Below are 17,881 nucleotides of genomic sequence, written 5' to 3' on the forward strand. Positions count from 1 at the left end.
ACTCGAAACTCTCCTTAGCATGGAGAGCATAGATGTCTGTGCAGTAACAGAAACCTGGTTCAAGGCTCCCGAGAACACCCCAGCACTACCAGATATACCTCTCATACCATGCTTTTCGGCCCCAAAACTTGGACCGAACCACAAAGGGAGGGGGAGTATCAATATTCGTCAAAGATACCCACACCTCCAGGTTGGTGGCACAGCACGAAGCATCAGAGACTATCCATGTGCAACTAACAGTGGGTAAAACTGCCTTCCAGTTTATAGCCTGCTACAGACCATCCTCCCAAACCCAGGAACCCCACTCGGCCTTCCTGAGAACACTGGAAATTATGAAGGTCTCTCCAAACACCATTATATTGGGCGACTTCAACTACCCAAACATAGACTGGGAGCATTACTCTAGCTCCAACACCCTAGCCAAAAGGTTCCTAGAATTTATACACTCAAATGCTATGGAACAACTTGTTACCACTCCCACAAGAGGGGAAACCATAATGGACCTGATCATCACCAACATGGGGACTCAATGCTCCAGACCAGAAATGCATCCCTCACTGGTAAGATCAGACCATAAACTAATCTCACTGGATATTCACATCCCGACCCCACCCCCTGCCCAGAAAACCACAGTGAAAAACTTCTCTAAAGCAAATTTCACACTCCTCAAAACCGAGGTGGAATCCTTCAAAGCCCCCGGGCCTGTGGAAAATATGGCCCAGATTGCAGATCCTTTATAAACGCATTCTATGAACACCTTCAGGAATGCATGGATCATGCAATCCCAAATAAAACCAAGACCCAATCCTCCAAAGGCAGACGTCCTGTCTGGTGGACCCCAGCCATAAAAAACTATACAATAGAAGGAGGAAGGTATTACATGATAGAGCAAAATCCCAGAAAGGGAAGGCATCTCTGATCAGTACACAGGCACTCATAAAATCATCTAAGGCCAGCTTCGAGAGAAAAATTGCACAGGACACCAAGGATAATCACAAGGCTTTCATTAGTTATGTTAGGTACCTGGGTGGGAATTCCCAGATATGCTCAAAATTAGTCCAAAATAACAAAAAATACACCAAACCCACAGACATTGCCAACATCCTAGCTGACAGGCTCAGCGCAAACTCCCCCCCCCCTCCCCACCAAAAGGGCAAATATCTATCCCAGCAGAGTGCTGCCCCCCTGACATCCCAGATGCTCAGGTAAGAGCTGCCCTCTCTCCAAAGCAAAAAACACAGCATCAATGGGACTAGATGGTGTCCTGGGCTGCGTCCTACATGAACTCCAAGAAGAGCTAAACCCAAACATAAAACTACTATTCAATCTCAGCCTTACTACAGGATATGTACCCAAAGAGTGGCATACAGCAACAGTGGTCCCTCTCCACAAAGGTGGTGCCTCAACGGATCCTGGAAACTATCGCCCCCATAAGCCTGACTAGCTTGGTCTGCAAAGCTATGGAAAGTATCATCATGGACCTCATAAATAAAGATATTGGGGACCTACAGACACTGGATCCTACCCAGTTTGGCTTTGTTAAGGGCAGATCCTGCCTCTTAAACCTGGTCGATTTCTTTGAAACAGTCACCAAGGCCATTGACGAGGGGAAGGTGGTCCACACAGCCTACCTGGACTTCGCAAAAGCCTTTGATATAATACCCCACTCGGGCATTACAGATAAGCTCACCGGTTTAAATATGAACCCCTATGTCACTAGATGGGTTGCAAACTGGCTCAAGGACAGAACCCACATGGTTAGAATTGCTGGAGCCATGACAGACTCCAAACCAGTTACAAGTGGTGTCCCACAAGGCTCAGTCCTGGGACCTCTCTTGTTCGGTATATATTTCTCGGAGGTACAGGCCAACATGGAAGGACTGTGGCTGACCAAGTTCGCAGATAACTGCAAACTGGGCGCCATAATCGACTCTCCAGCCGACACAAGCATCTTCCAAAAGGGCCTCATAGAAACAGACAACTGGTGCCAGAGCCATGGCCTCAAGCTAAACGCCAACAAGTGTATAGTCATCCCCTTTGGCAAAAACAAAATGCCCACAAATTACCACATAGGTGGTAATCCATTAAGTACAAGAAGTAGTAATTAGGGACCTGGGGACCCAAGTTGATAGCAATCACTCATTTGACAACCACGTGGCCAAAGTAGTTAGAAAAACATTTTATATAGCCCACCTAATCATGAAGGGATTCACATCTAGATCAGGGGAGGTCATCATGCCTCTTTACTCATCCCTGACATACAAAGCTATGTCAAATCCAGAATTAATGGACATGCTCCACCTCAGAAAATCTAAATCCCTTAGAGCCACACGCTCGAGGGACTTGAACCTCAGCACAGAAATAAATAGAACTTGCTGGAGGGACAGGTTCATAACCCAGAGGCTCCCTTCGCTCTGGAATAGAATTCCAGTTCATGTGAGGCAGAGCACCTCACTTAATCTGTTCAAGAAGAATCTCGATAAGTGGATGGGGGATCGTAGGTTTGTCCCAGGGATTACTCCCATGTCACTATTAGACAGAGGCACAGTAAACTAAACCTTAAAAAGGGCACAGTATACTCAAATCAAGGGGTGGCGTAAGCCATATAGAATCGGGCTAGGCTTATAATTGCCCCAGGGCAGATAGCCTAGTATGAACCTATGAACCTCATCAGGCCCATAATTGAGTACAATGTCCCTTTTGGGATGTACCTTACCAGACACCTGCAGCAACTGGAAAGACCCCAAAAGTACCTCACCAAGAGGATCAAAGGGCTCAAACAGATGCCATATGCTGCCCGGTTAAAGAAACTCCAGCTCTACTCAGTGGCATACCGCCTGCTCAGAGGCGATCTGTGCCTGACGTATAAAGCCATGTCCAACCCGGAATTAATGGACATGCTGCACCTCAGAAAATCCAAATCCCATCGAGCTACACACTCGAGAGACTTGAACCTCAGCACTGAAATAAATAGGACATGCTGGAGGGACAGATTCATAACCCAGAGGCTCCCTTCACTCTGGAATAAAATCCCAGTCCAGGTTAGGCAGAGTCCCTCATTGGCTCTCTTCAAGGGGAATCTTGATGAGTGGATGGGAGATCGTAGGTTTACCCTGGGTATCCCTTCTGTGTCACTGTTAGACAAAGGCACAGTATACTAACCTCGAAAAAGGGCATAGCAAAATTAATTTAAAATGGGTGGCGAAAGCCAAACACACTCTGGCTAGGCTTATAAATGCCGCCCTAGGGCAGATAGCTTAGTATGAACCTATGAACCAAACAGTTAAGAAGCTGTAACAAGCTTAAGCTTTTATTTTTAAAAGAAATCACTCATGGCATGGCTCTGCACCTGTCTGGACTGAAGCTTTCAAATCGGCCTTAAAGTGACTTAAATAAATATAACTCCAGTTTGAATCAATTTGCAGTCAGACAACTTGCACAATTTTTAAACTCCAGGTAAACATCTGCAGGATGCTCTTACCTCCACCTGAATTAGACTATGATAAATTTACTGATACCATCCCTCAGAAACAGTCTATAGCCCTACTCCTAAGAGCTTCTATAGCAAAAACCCATCTGTTTGGAATACTGCAACAGTGATCTCAGTCAGGACATCTACTGATGACAGTTACAAATCTAACCTTAGGACTGCAATATTAAGTATCAGTAACTAACTGCAAGCTGATGCAAGTCTGCAAACGCCTTCTGCACTATCAATATTTAAGAGACAGCCTCAAAACTGGAGGAGGAAGTGTTTTTTTCAGCTGCCAGTGCCAGTATCCCAAGTGCCAACTATGACTTCAACATCCACATAAATGCCACAGTTATAAACACCTTTGCATAGGCTACCTTCAATAAACTTTCACCCTCTTAGATTTTTGGTATCTTTATAGACATCAGATCAGCTTGTCAGCCCTAAGTGGTGGTTCTTATGTCAGCATGCTGCTTCTTTTAAAAATGCAACACATCTGAATATATCAGGAATGCACTCATGTAACAATCACAGGTGACCATCAAGAGTCCCTTCCCCACACAGATGTATGCAGATCTGTACCCCCAGTTAAAGTCTAGCTCACAACCAAATTCCCAGTTCACAAAGACACTGCACAAGTCCCAACTGAAAGGCAGCATGGGTCAATTCAACTGTAGCACCTTTAACTTCAATCCCTTGGAACACAGCTGCTTGCCCTAAATGCAAAAAAAAATATTTCTTGAGTAAACAATCTAAGCATAGGTGCTCAAAAGGAAAACTTGCGACAACAAAATCTGCAAAAAGCAACAAGTGCATCTGTATAGTGAGCAAGTCCACCTGCACTCACATTCCTTACTTCATCACACCAAGGATGCTGTAACTCAAAGAAAATCACTAAAGCACTATTTTATACCTTTGCTAAACCACCCACAATCTCTGGTACTAAAATGCAGCCTTACATGCATTACTTCAATATAGCACATGAACAAGTCAAAATAGAACTGAACCTTCATGCTCAAGCAAATTTTAATTTACACTTTGCTGACTGGGGTTAGTCCCACTTCGCCATCGGGCTCTTTTCACAGTTAGACCGAACACAGTATTGATATTGAGTAGAGAAAATTTGGCCAGAAGAGCGGGGAACCACCCCTACTCCTGCCAATAAGTGCCAAGGGACCATTTTATTACCATCTGAGTTATCACTTACTCAGGCAATTGAAAAGTTAGTTTAGCACCTCATCCAAATGAGGAGGGAAGCACCCTGAATACTGTACTGCAGTGTCAGTAATGAAAAATGAACCAAATTACCTGGGCTGGAATAAAGCCCCAAACCTTTCGACCTTTAAACACCAAATGTAAGTACACTACCTGCTGAACCCACTAAAGCTCATCAATGACCAGAGGACAAAATACAACTTACCACTCAAATGTACCCTCCCCTTTTAGGAGCAGATCCTAAGGAGTCCTAATTATCTATTCCATATTGTTTCACTTTCAAGGAGTTGTTCCACATTCAAACATCCATGATAATACTGAATCACAGTAATTCAATATGAATGTCAAGCATGGATGAAAAGATTTTAACTATGTTTGGAGATTCCTAATACAAACTGTCACAAGAGTTCCACACTTGTTACACAAAAAGTTAAGAGCTATGAACTGCAAGGATCAGATGACTATCTTGCTTAAACTAAAATCAGAGATAAAGTTTCCACCTTTCTGACTGATGCATAGCATACATACTTAAAGAAATGATGTTCTGTATTTGTTAATCAGGTAAACCCAATGAACAAAGTTCCCCAAAGGGACTTCCTCAGAGCTACACAGCATGCTGTTGGAAGTTAAGGAATCAAAAGGACTAGAGGAAGCAATTCAACAACTAACAGTCTTAATCCTCTACTCAAACGTATTCAGTATAATTACAAAAATGAAACCTTCTACATGTGTAAATGTAACAGTCACATCACTCTAGTAGACTACCAGGCTCATCACAACACATCAAACAGAAACTTGCACAGTGCAGAATGGCACATTTGCTTGTACCGAACTTTACATAGTTAACTCAAATGCATGAGCCAAGAAAAGGGCTACAAGTACAACACTTCCCAAACAGAACAGTTTAAAAAATAAATCTCTATAAAGGACTACAAATGACAAGTGTTTTCCACCATGGAAGGAGATGGAATGACAACTACATAATGCATACGCTTCTAACAGGGTATAAAAGCTTGTAGTGGCACACACCCCTACTCTGGGTATGAACCTTTGTAAGCAAAAGTACTCAAACTCTGGCAATCTGTACTAAATTGGTAATGAGGATTTCAGAATCTAGCCACAATTAAACCAGGCTACTTTAAAAGGCTCTCCCTCCCCGCCGTTTATTTTCTTTTAGGGCACTGGATCTTTTGAGACTTCTACAAAAGCAAAAATAACATTTATTTATTACATTTCTTTACTGGGAAGGTCTGACTGGGCTAATAAGACCTCTGAGGAGGAAAGTTTCAATAAGCAAAAATAGAAAGAAAAAAAAAGCACTTTATAAAACAAAGCCAAATCATGAAAATTACAGTGGAAAAAGTATTAGCTAAATACACACTGCATTTCCACATGTTCATAGGTAGGTACTAGGCTATTGGCCTATATGGGCCTAGCCAAAAAGGTTCCCTGGCTTTCGCCACCCAAGAAAATTATTTTCCTGTGCCCCTGTCAAGCAGTGCCACAGACATTATCCCCGGGGTGAATTTTCTATTTCCCATTCAGTCAAGATTTTTCTTAAAGAGGGCCAATGAGGAGCTTTGCTTGACGTGAATGGGTAGTTTGTTCCATAGTATGGAAAGTCTCTGGGACAGGAATCTATCATTCCAGCATGTTCCGTTTATTGTGGTGACAAGGTTTAGGTTCGTGGAGCATGTGGTTCGGAGAGATTGGGATTTCTTTAAGTGTAGCATGTCCAACAGCTCTGAGTTTGACATAGCTTTGTATATTAGGCAGAGATCGCCTCAGAGAAGGCGATACACAAAGGAGTAGAGCTGGAGTATGAGACGGTCTGCGTATGGCATCTGTTTGAGGCCGGTAATCGTCTTAGTGAGGCATTTCTGTGGCCTTACCAATTGTTGTAGGTGTCTTACGAGCTACATGCTTTAAACGGGGCATTGTACTCTATATAATGGGTCTGATGAGGGAGGAGTAGAGAGGAACAATGACCTTTTCTCTAGAGACCCCTTTTGTGATGAGGTGTAAAACTTCTTAGAATTAGAAATAATTATTAGTCGAATAATTTTTTTTTGCTATGAAGACAATTAAAAATGTTTTAGAGGACGTTGAACAAACAGAATTAGACACATTTTAGAAGACAGTGTGTAGGAAAGAAAAAAAGAATCCTTGAAAAATAGGTAATTGGAAGAATGCTAAAGAAGGAAAGAAATTAGCCACAAGTCCAGCCAATGACATTTGAGTAGTTTGAAGGATTTAGAGTTGGTCACTTGCTTTACAGGAAGAGGGATATAGCTATATGGGGAGCATATAAAAAAGTTATCAGCACTACTGTTAGACTTGGTTATGAAGAGTATTAGGTTGTTGGTACAGTAAAGTGGTTTGGGTGGGGAGGCATGCTTGTGAATGTACTGCATAAAATCTAAAATCAATCCACAAACATGTTCCAATGACATGCACACATTCTTCTCATGGAGAAAACTACTTACTTGCATAGTTATTCAGGTCAAACTGTGACAGAGCATCAGCCTTCTCTTTAGGCTTCTTAAGAGCAGATTTAGAGTCTTCTTTCCTCCTGCTGCTGCCGTCCTTCTGTCCTCTTGGTGCTGAGCTCCCAACTCCTGCATCTTCGGAATGACTCCCAATGATATGGCTGCTGGCAGGATCAATACCAATCATACTCGCGCTTTGGTCTTCAAAAAGCCTATTATTACATAAACCACATAAAGACAGAAAACTCACCACTGTCCCCACAGAGAAGCCCAGCATAATGCTCCAGGAGAGAGAGACCAACAGACAGGACTACAAAGCACAGAAAGACAAAGCAAAAGGGACAAACATGCAAGAAGATGCTAACAGTGCCACAGTATGAAAGTAAAGTATCTGCCCAACAGGAATGTCAGTTATCAACGCACAACCACCAAATGCAAGTTAGCATCTTCAAAGTAAAGCTGTATCAGATACTTAACATGACTTTAGATCTTTGAGCACAGCACCAGTAACAGCAACTGTAACACCTGCCTTATCCTCTTTCTTTACTCCAGTTTCCATCCATATTTTTCCCCTATTAGTGACCACCATCCCTGAAAAAATACTATGAAAGGTCTGGTCCCAAACTAAGGGTAATGAGACAGATGGCACAATGCCAACTCCTATATCCTGCACTATTTTCTTTGGTTTATAACCTTGCAAAAGGAGCATGCTTGTAGTAGCCAGCATTTGCAAAGTGAACAAACACTAAAGAAAACACTACTGATTTTGTACCAAAGAACCAAGCTGATTGGACAACCAGGTGTACACAAAACCAACTGTACTAAGTCAAAGCAGCAAATCAAGTTGGTGCAGTTCTTGACTGTGTACACCTGGTTGCCACGTCACCTTGGTTCTAGCAATTGGCGACTTTTGCCTTTTTTTTTTTTTTTTGACTCTTGACTTTGTACAGTGCAATGTACAGTGGTTAGCTATATAAAACAGGCAATTATCCAATATAAAAAACTTGCCGCACATTAAGGCTATACAGTAAACAGAGTAACAAAACTAGTGATTTGAGAGAACAGCGCAGGAATGTACACATAGACAAGTGTGCACACAAATATGGCTCTCCAAGATGTACAAAACCTACTCCTAGAAGCCCCAAGATTTCAGGACACACAAGCAGAGAGAGCAAATTCCAAAACGCTCTCTAAAGCACCTTTTGCATGGGAAGTGCATCAGAACGGGGGGGATCATTATGAATCAACATAACTCAATCTGTGCATATTTTCCCACATCTGCATTTTCAATTTCACTACTGGAAGGAGCTCAATTACAGCCCACAGAATTTTGTCAAGAGAGCTATAATCAAACAAACAGCAGCAATACAATTACACTTGCACACGTGCCCCCCCCCCCCAAAGATGAACACACCACACAAACCACCAAAACTGTAAGAAAGACCCAGCCAATCTAGAAACTTAACTGTACAAAACCCTGAACCTCCTGAGGTAGAGGCGCATAGAATAAACGTAAATAACTAGATAAGGGCATACTAGTGCTCCAGCCACCTGGCTTCTAAATTCCCATGCCTTTTTACTTTTTAAATCTTTATGGGTACATTCAAGCCAATAAAGCCAAACTCCACTAGCCATAGATATATATATGAATGTTTTGCCCTTTTTAACCTTTTCAGTACAGCATAAGTTGACTGTTTGTCTATACTTTAGAAACGCAGCTTAAAATTAAGCCTGACAGCCGTAAACATCAAGATGCCTGCAAAATGTCCCAAAGATCCAAAACAAAGGGTAAAAACGGTGACAAAGAAATAATTCATTAGTCTCAATGCACCCATAAAGGTACAGCATGTAAAATGTCATGGGCATTCAGAAGTCATGTAGCTGAGACACTAGTAAGTCATAAATAGATCATATGCAGAATTTGCATATACCCCACAGGCCTCCACTACAGGAGTGGTAAATTTTACACAGTGAAAACTCTAGCCTGGCTAAACACATGTATGCACATAGCATAGAAACACAAAACAACAAATCTCAAAGTGTGCAACAAAAAAAGAAGTTATGTACTCACCATAACATTCCATCTGAGTAGCTGTATTTCCATTTGTCTTCAACCTGTGGGAATACGGATCCGTAATGGATCTGAGACGGCAAATACTACTAGCATCAGCGCCGAGCTCTAGACTCCTCCCCTTACTGATAATACACTTCCACTGTCTTCCATCCCCAGATCGAGTTTGCTGAACTTGTACTTAAAACCTGACCTGATAATATACTTGTGACCTATACTGCAGCCCGTAGGCTGATCATGCGCCAACGTCCAGGGAAGGCGGGAGGGATGGTTGAAGACAAATGAAGTACAACTACTCGGATGGAACGTTATGGTGAGTACATAATTTCTTTATCTGAAGTAGTTTACTTCATTTGATCTTCAACCTGTGGGACAGAGTCCCCAGCTACTAAAAATCCTACGAGGCCCTCATGGAAGGATATTCCGGAGCACAGCGGAACCAAAGGATGCTCTTCTTGAAATCAAATCCAATTTATAATGAGAAATAAATGTGTGAAATGAGGACCAAGTAGCTGCAGAGCAAATGTCATCCAAAGACATACTAGAACAGAAAGCCACAGATGTAGCCATGGACCTGGTGGAATGAGCTTTAACCTCACCTGGAAGAGACATGCCTCTGCCCTTATAGACTGGCAGGATGCATAACGAAATCCATCTAGCTATAGTGACCTTGGAGACAGGTGTCCACAAAAAGGGTTTACAGAAGGAAACAAAATTGATCAGATTTACGGAAATTTTTTGTCCTGTGCAAATAGAAACGTAACTGTCTATGAACATCCAACATGTGTAGTTTGTATTCCATTTTGTTCGTAAAACTGGGAAAGACCACAGGCAAGTTTATAGTCTGATTGATATTGACTGGTGATGCCACGTTAGGAAGAAAAGATGGACGGGTCCAAAGGGAAACTCTGTCTATGAAAAATCATATACGAAGTTTGATGGACAAGGCCTGTAATTCTGAAACCCTTCTAGCAGATGTGAAAGCTACCAGAAAGGCTGTTTTCCACAACAAAAATTTTACATCTGCAGTTGCGGCAGACTCAAAAGGTGGAGTGACCAGAGCTTGGAGAAAGTACAGTTTTGTACCTATCATAAATGTAGATGTTAGAGTGTTCACCCTGCTGCAGTCATCACACTAGGGTTATCCTGTCGTCAGGCGGTCCCGCAGTCGGCCGGATTTCCAAAGTCTTGGTCCGACGTCGGTTGCTGTCGCCTCATCCCTGAGGTCAGTGTGCCAGGGGTACATATATTGCAACCGACGCCATTTTCTTCAGTTTTTCTTGCCCCAGATGTCAGGTGCCCCCAAAAAGGTGATCCAAATTAGTACCAAAAGGTGAGAACACTGTACAAACACAAAACCCTTCAGCTATAAGCAAATACATTAGTAAGGAATAGAAAAGATTTAGCCAGTAGATCAGAGGGGTTGGAGGGAGGGTAACCTGGACTGCAGCAGGGTGAACACTCGAACATCTACATTTATGGTACGTACAAAACTGTACTATGTTCATCGTGTTACCCTGCTGCAGTCATCACACTTGGGTTGAGTCCCAAAGCGAAGGTAGAGTGGAGGCATTATAGAGGGTTAGAGGAGGCAATGAGGCCCTGCAGAACTGCAGCGGCGAAGCCTGCCCTGGACTTAGAATAAAGAGGTAAGTGATAGTGTTTGGTGAAGGTGTGTACAGAACTCCAAGTTGCAGCTTCTAAAATTTCCTTGGTAGGAACCCCCCTGAGAAAGGCTGTAAAGGTAGCTGTTGCCCTGGGAGAGTGGGATCTAATGGTAGGAGGAACTGGTTTCCCATGATGGGTATAGCAGAATCGTATGCAATGGCCTACCCATTTAGAAATGGTTTGCTTGGATATGGGCCCTCCCTTGAGATGCTGTAGCATAGGAAACAAAGAGCTGGTCAGTTTTTCTGAAAGCCTTAGTTTTATCCAAGTAGTTTCGAAGCTGCCTGTGAATGTCCAAGGAATGCAGGAGTCTCTCACCTTTGTTCTGTGGATTGGGGAAGAAAGTGGGTAGATGGATGGTTTAATTTAAAGCTACACTGGAAACCACCTTAGGCATGAAGGAAGGATTTGTTCGTAGAGAAACTCTGTCTTGATGAAAAATGAGGAAAGGTTCCACTGCCATAATTGCCTGTAATTCTGAAACTCTCCTAGCAGAAGTTATTGCCAGGAGCAGGGCAGTCTTCCAAGATAGGAACTGTAGGTCTGCAGAAAAAGCTGGTTCAAAGGGAGGTAGCGTTAGTTTTTCCAGAACAAAGTTGAGGTCCCATGTTGGTGTAGGAGCTCTTCTAGGTGGTCTAATGTTTTTTGCCCCTCTGAGGAACTGCTTAGGAGTGGATTTGAAAATAAAGGTGGATTCATGTCGTACTGAGCTGAAATAGCTGTAGCATGGATTTTAATTGAGGAGAAGGAAAGTCCTTTATGCAACATCTCAGCTAAATATTGCAGAATGTGAGGCATATGAGGCAGAGTTGTGTCTTGGCCTTTAGCTTGGTTCCAAGCAGAAAACCTTTTCCATTTGTCCGAGTAAGCCTTCCTTGGTGCTTGGTCTCCTGGCTTCTAGAATAACATCCAGTACTGCTTGTGAAAGAGGGGCTGGTTGGCTGCTTAATTGATTTGCCATGCAGCCATGTTTAAGGTTTTGATCTGGCTGTGTAGAATCTGCTTGTCTTGTTGCGTGAGCAAATGAGGTATTTGAGGCAATATCCATGGTGGGCTGTGAGCCATATTCTTCAATAGCGGATACCAGTGCTGGCATGGCCAGTCTGGGGCTATGAGAATCATTTGAGGTTTCTCCTTTTTGACCTTCAAAAGAACCTTTGTGAGAAGAGGTAATGGAGGAAAGGCATATGCTGTCGGGTTTTTCCAACTGAAGGAGAGAGCGTCCACTTTCCAAGCTTGATGGTGGAATGTTCTTGTACAAAATTTTGTCAGCTGGTAGTTTTTAGGACTGGCAAACAGGTCTATATTTGGTAGGCCCCATCTTTGAGTTATCATTGCAAATATTTGTGGGTCTAGCTTCCACTCGTGGGGATCTTTGATGTTTCTGCTTAGGTTGTCTGCCAATGTGTTTTTCTGTCCTGGCAGGAAGTGAGCTTTTAACTGGACTTGGTAGGCCAGAGCTGTGTTCCATAAGATTATTGCTTGCCTGCAAAGAGGGTAGGAATGTGTGCCCCCTTGTTTATGTACCACATTACTATGGTGATGTCCGTCTTTATTGCCAGTTGTCCAGGCTGTAGTAGATCCTTGAAGGCAGTCAGAGCTTTCTGTACAGCTAGCATCTCTTTTTGGTTTATGTGCAGTTTTCTTTGTTCTGCAGTCCATAGGCCTTGAATTCATTGCCCTGCCATGTGCGCCCCCCCAGGCATACTCTGAAGCATCTGTTGTGATAGTTTGCCTGGGTGGGGGCAAGGTGAAAGGCTGACCCTTGTTGAGGTGACATGCCTGTGCCCACCATAGAAATTCCTGTTGAAGGCAGGGAATGAGAGATATCACTGTGTCCAAGCTGTGGCTGTGTTGAGACCATACGCTTTTTAGGTACCATTGTAATTTCCTCATATGCAGTTTTGCAAATGGTATTATCAGAATGCAAGATGCCATGAAGCCCAAAGCCTGCAGAATTTTTCTTGCAGTTAATTGGGTCTTTGTTGCCATTGTCTTGAAATATTGAGTCAGTTGTAATTGCTTGTCTGGTGTAAGATAAGCCTTCTGGGCCGTTGTGTCCAAGCTGGCACCCAGGAATGTCACTTTTTGTGAAGGTACTAGTTTTGACTTCTTTTCGTTTACTATGCACCCCAGACAATTTAGTAGTTGCTTCACAAAAGCCAGATGTTGTAAGAGAATGTCTTTTCTTTCTGCTTGGATGAGGCAGTCGTCCAGGTATGGATATATTTGGATTCCTCTTTGTCTGCAGTATGCAATTACTGGTGCCAGGCATTTTGTGAATACTCTGGGCGCAGTAGATAAGCCAAAGGGCAGTGCAGAGAATTGATAATGGGTTGAACCTGCAATGAAACTGAGGTATCTTCTGCAGCTTTGTCTGATACGGACATGCAGGTATGCCTCCTTGAGTTCCAACGTTACCAGCCATGCTTCCTTGCCCAGCATGGGAAGTAGCTGCTGTAGTGTTAGCATCTTGAATTTGGGAACTTGTAAGTGTTTAGAATTGAAAGGTCCAGAATTGGTCTCCAAGCATTTTCTTTTCTGGGTACTAGGAAGAGTCTTGAGTAAAATCCTTGGCCTTGCTCTTGAGTTGGTACCCTTTGAATGGCTCTCATGGCCATGAGAGCTGTAATTTGTTTTTGAGCCTCTGCCCTTTGATTTTGTGGCAGGTTTGGCATTCCTCTTTTTATTGGCAAGGAGTGAAAGTGGAATCTATATCCTCGTAAAATTATGTCTAGGACCCATTTGTCCTTTGTGACCATGTGCCAGTTGTCTGCAAATAGTGCTAGTTTTCCCCCCAGGGGGGCTAACAAACGAGCTTTGTTTGGCCAGCTGAGGTGCAAGTCATTGAGTTTGCCTTCTGGTGGGTTGAGACCTGTCTTCTCTTCCCTTCTGGGTTGGAGTGCCCCTTTGGTGAGGTTTATACTGAGCTTGTGGTTGTCCTCTGCCCCTTGGGTGCCTGTATTTACCCCTCTGAGGCCTGTCAGTGGCTGGAAAGGACCAATTTTTTGTTGGCCAGTTTCTGCTGAAGCGAGAGGGTTGTACCTTTACGAAATCTTTGACTGTCTGCATTGATTTTGCCTTATCTTCCATTTTCTTTAAAACCTCTTCTACTTTAACACCAAAAAGAACATCCTGCTGTAAGGGAGCATCTAGTAGTTTTGCTTTCACATGATCAGGCAGACTTTGTTCCTTTAACCAGGCATGCCTACGTATAACTGATCCAGTGACAGCTGCTCTGCAGGAGGCCTCCAAAGAATCAAACCCACATTGTAAGGTATGTTTGCCCACCTGCTCGGTGGCATGCAACAAATCCTGTACTTCTTTCAATTCAGATTGTTGAGGGAGGGTGGTTATCTTTTGTTTTAACTGAGAGATCAGAAATTGCTGATACTTAAGCATATGAAATTGACAGTTTAGAGCTCTCGTAGCTAAAGTGGCTGGGGTGTAAACCTTTTTCCCCCATCTGTCTAGTGCTCTTGAATCCATTTCAGAAGGTACTGGATTTTTAGCCATGGAAGCCTTAGCCCCCTTGGGACCCTGGAAGATAGTCTCTGGGTCAGCTACTGGGTTTTGTAAAGACATTTATGGGAATCAGGTACTCTGTAGTATCTGTCAGGCTTGGCCAGGGCAGGAGGCAGAGAGTCAGGGTTGAAACTGGATTCTAAATAGACATCATCCACAATGTCCAAAACAGGAGGGATGGCTAGAGGTCTGTGCTGGGGGAGTAAAAGAAACTCTGAGCCTTTTCTTGGAATCAGAGTAATCCTGGCCTTCCCAGTGAAAATGTTCCCTCATAGTGTGTAAAGTTTCCCCAAAAGAGTAATCTTCTGGAGGGGAAGCTGAGGGAATAGAGTCCTCAGCATCAGAATCTTCATAAGGAGAGAAGGAATAGTCTTGGTCCTCAGAGGAATCCGAAGAAATAGACAGTTGTTCAGAGGAAGCAGATTCTTCCTCTTGTCTAGGCCTTTTGTGAGGAGGCGGCTGAAAACCCCTGATAAGAGAAATCAAATCTTCAGCCATCTTGAGCATCTGTTTCTTAGGCATAGGGCCTTGAACAGGAGATTGAAGTGAAGTCTTTTACGATTTGGAAGGAGTCTTCGATTTGGAAAACGTTTTGACTGTAAGAGTCGTCGGTCTGAAAACTCCTTCAGAAGGCGATGGTGTTTCAGAAGTACCGACGTCCTTGGAAGGTAAATCGTCGGTAGGGCCTGAAGTAAAAGGCTGCGTCGGCCTAGTACATTCCGTCAAAATATCCGTAGCAGTCTCAGGTTCCTGAACTGCGGTAGTCAGAGGCTGCGTCAGAGCATCACTGATAACCGGAGAACCTGAGACCGGATCAACAGAGGCCTCAAAAATCGGGCTTAGGCCTGGGCTGTCTATCCTTATCCCTGCGTTTTTTGTGCACGCCGGTAGTCGGTAGCTCCAATGGTATGTTATAATTAAATTTTCTGCCAAAAAAGTGCTGTGCGAAATCAAATCGTCTTTTAATAGTACGTTTATTAAATCTAGCACAAAAACGACAAGAAGTGACGTCGTGATCAAGGCCTAAGCAAGGTATGCAATAAGAATGAAAATCCTTATGAGGTCTGAAATTCGAATTCGAAAATCTCAGGAGTCGGCCGACCGGCACTTGCGAACTGCTTCTGCTTCGGGCACCGCGTGACAAGAAAAACTGGAGAAAATGGCGTCAGTTGCAATATATGTACCCCTGGCGCACTGACGTCAGGGATGAGGCGACAGCAACCGACATCGGACCAAAACTTTGGAAATCCGGCCGACTGCGGGACGGCCTGACGACAGGATAACCCTAGTGTGATGACTGCAGCAGGGTAACACGATGAACATCCATAGTAAGGTCTCACGGGGTAATAGGATCTTTGACCGGAGGGTGTAGAAAAAGTGCCTTTGATAAAAGCTTTACACAGTCTGGAAGATTCTAAAGATGCAGAATTCTCACCCACATGAAAATCGGAAATGGCAGCCAACTGAACTTTAACAGTAGAAGAACTAGATCCGTGCTGGAAAATATCAGCTAGAAAATCAAGAATAGTGGAAATAGGAGCAGTGAAAGGATCTAAACTCCTCTGAGAGGCCCGGAAAGAAAAACGTTTCCACTTGCTGCGATAAACCTTTCTGGTCGAAGACTTATGAGCAGCTACTAAAATAAATCTGAGGAAGATGGTCCAGGAGTCCTAGCAATTATGGGAACTGGAGCAGCCAAGCCGTGAGCTTCAGGCTGTCCAGACTCGGAAGAGGCACCCCCGAGGGGTGTTAAATCAAATCCTGAATGGGATCTAGAATCCAAGGTGGAGCCAAAAGGTGAGACCAAAGGAAGGGAAACCATACCTGGTGAGACCACAGTGGGGCAATGAGAATCACCTTGCTCACCAGTTGACAAGCTTTCTGCAAAACCTCAGAATTAGAGATACTGGCGGGTAAGCATACAGAAGACCGGGAGGCCAAGCATGAATTAGTGTGTCTTGGGGGACTCCCCCGGCAGAGGGTTCAGAGCGAAAACTTGCTGCACTTCACATTGGAAGGAGATGCAGAAAGATCGCAAGGTTGACCCCACCCGCTGAAGATCCGTTCAGTTACTGACAGGTTCAGAGACCACTCATAAGGATCAGAATCGTCCAACTTAGCCTGTCCACTAAGATGTTGGACAGACCGGAATGTGCATTGCGATGAGAATGTGGCCGGAGATCGCCCATTCCCAAAATCTCATGGCCTCGCGACTAAGGGGGTAAAATCTGGTCTCTCCTTGTTTGTTGATATACCAAACAACTGACATGTTGTCTAACTGAATGGCAATTGTCCTCAGAGGAAGAAAGGCATGAAGGGCCTGCAATGCTAGAAGAACTGCCCTCATCTCTAGGACACTGACATGTAAGCTGGTCTCTATGGGGGACCACAGGCCTTAAACTGTCCTGCCTGTATGCCCCCCCTCCCCCCGGTTTGGGCCGGGGCTGGAAGAAAGGGTCGTCCCTCCAAAATGTCCAGAGCGCTCATCCACCATATGAGGGACGACCGACACACTCTACTTAGATGGATAGGATAGCTAAGTCAATAATTATCATAAAACCGACAGCGAGGGACGTCGTGGTTGGGCCTAAGAATGCAGTATGAATGAAAATCTTTGTGAGGTATTTGCGTTCCACAGGTAAGACAATTGTTAACGTTTACTGACATTGGTTACGAGCATGAAAAAGGATCCCCAACGGGGTACTTAGCTTTTTTGAAGACTTCGGTTCTGAAAGTCAAAAACAAAAATTTCAGGAGTCAGCCAACCGGCACTTGCAAACTGCTTCGGGCACCGCGCGTCAAGAAAGACTGATGTAATGGCGTTGGCTGCGTGTTTTACACCCCGACGACCTGACGTCATGGAAGAACAGACAGCATCTGATGCAGGAAACCAAGTCTCTGGTATTCAGGCCGGCTGAGGGCTACCTGCAGGCAGATAACTCAAATGTACTGACTGCAACAGTGAAACACGAAGAACATCCTGGAGTAGAAGCCCTATCTGGACTGATCTGTGGGGACGGTTTTGATGGCTCGTTTTACTATCAGCTTGGACATTTCCTGTGCTGCTGCCTCCCTTTGCGTGGGTGGAACGTTCGGGAGGTGTCTGGGAGATATGGGGTAACTCGCGAAGGGGATAGAATATCCTCTGGATATGATTTGAAGCACCCAGTGGTCCACTGTTATGGACTCCCATGATGCTGGGTGCAAGGATAATCACCCCCCCCCCCCCCCGACTACCTCCAGAGTAGAGCAGCCAGGCAAGCCCTCAGGGTTGCTGCCCGGGTCTGTCCAAGAACGGTTCTCAAGAACCAAAGTTCCGCAGACCCCCTCTGCCTCTGGGCCGACGTCCATTCCGTCCCCCTCTGCCACTAGGGGAAGAAAAGCCCTGAGTGTCCTGGGAATACAGAGACTTCCGGAACCACATCATCTTTTGCCCTCTCT

The 17,881-nt window shown here is 44.2% G+C and overlaps 1 protein-coding gene across 1 annotated transcript in view; it reads right to left on the minus strand.

The window, feature by feature from the left end:
- Positions 1–17,881, minus strand: part of PRRC2C (proline rich coiled-coil 2C) — a 2,776,386-nt gene that overhangs the window by 1,162,710 nt on the left and 1,595,795 nt on the right. Inside the window, exon 15 of the mRNA XM_044086759.1 lies at positions 7,174–7,388. Within this exon, the coding sequence (XP_043942694.1) occupies positions 7,174–7,388 (215 nt within the window). The remainder of the gene's footprint in view (positions 1–7,173; positions 7,389–17,881) is intronic.

Source organism: Protopterus annectens, chromosome 10.part0, assembly GCF_019279795.1.
Source record: "Protopterus annectens isolate FY-2018-M chromosome 10.part0, PAN1.0, whole genome shotgun sequence".
NCBI classification, from domain to species: Eukaryota; Metazoa; Chordata; order Ceratodontiformes; family Protopteridae; genus Protopterus; species Protopterus annectens.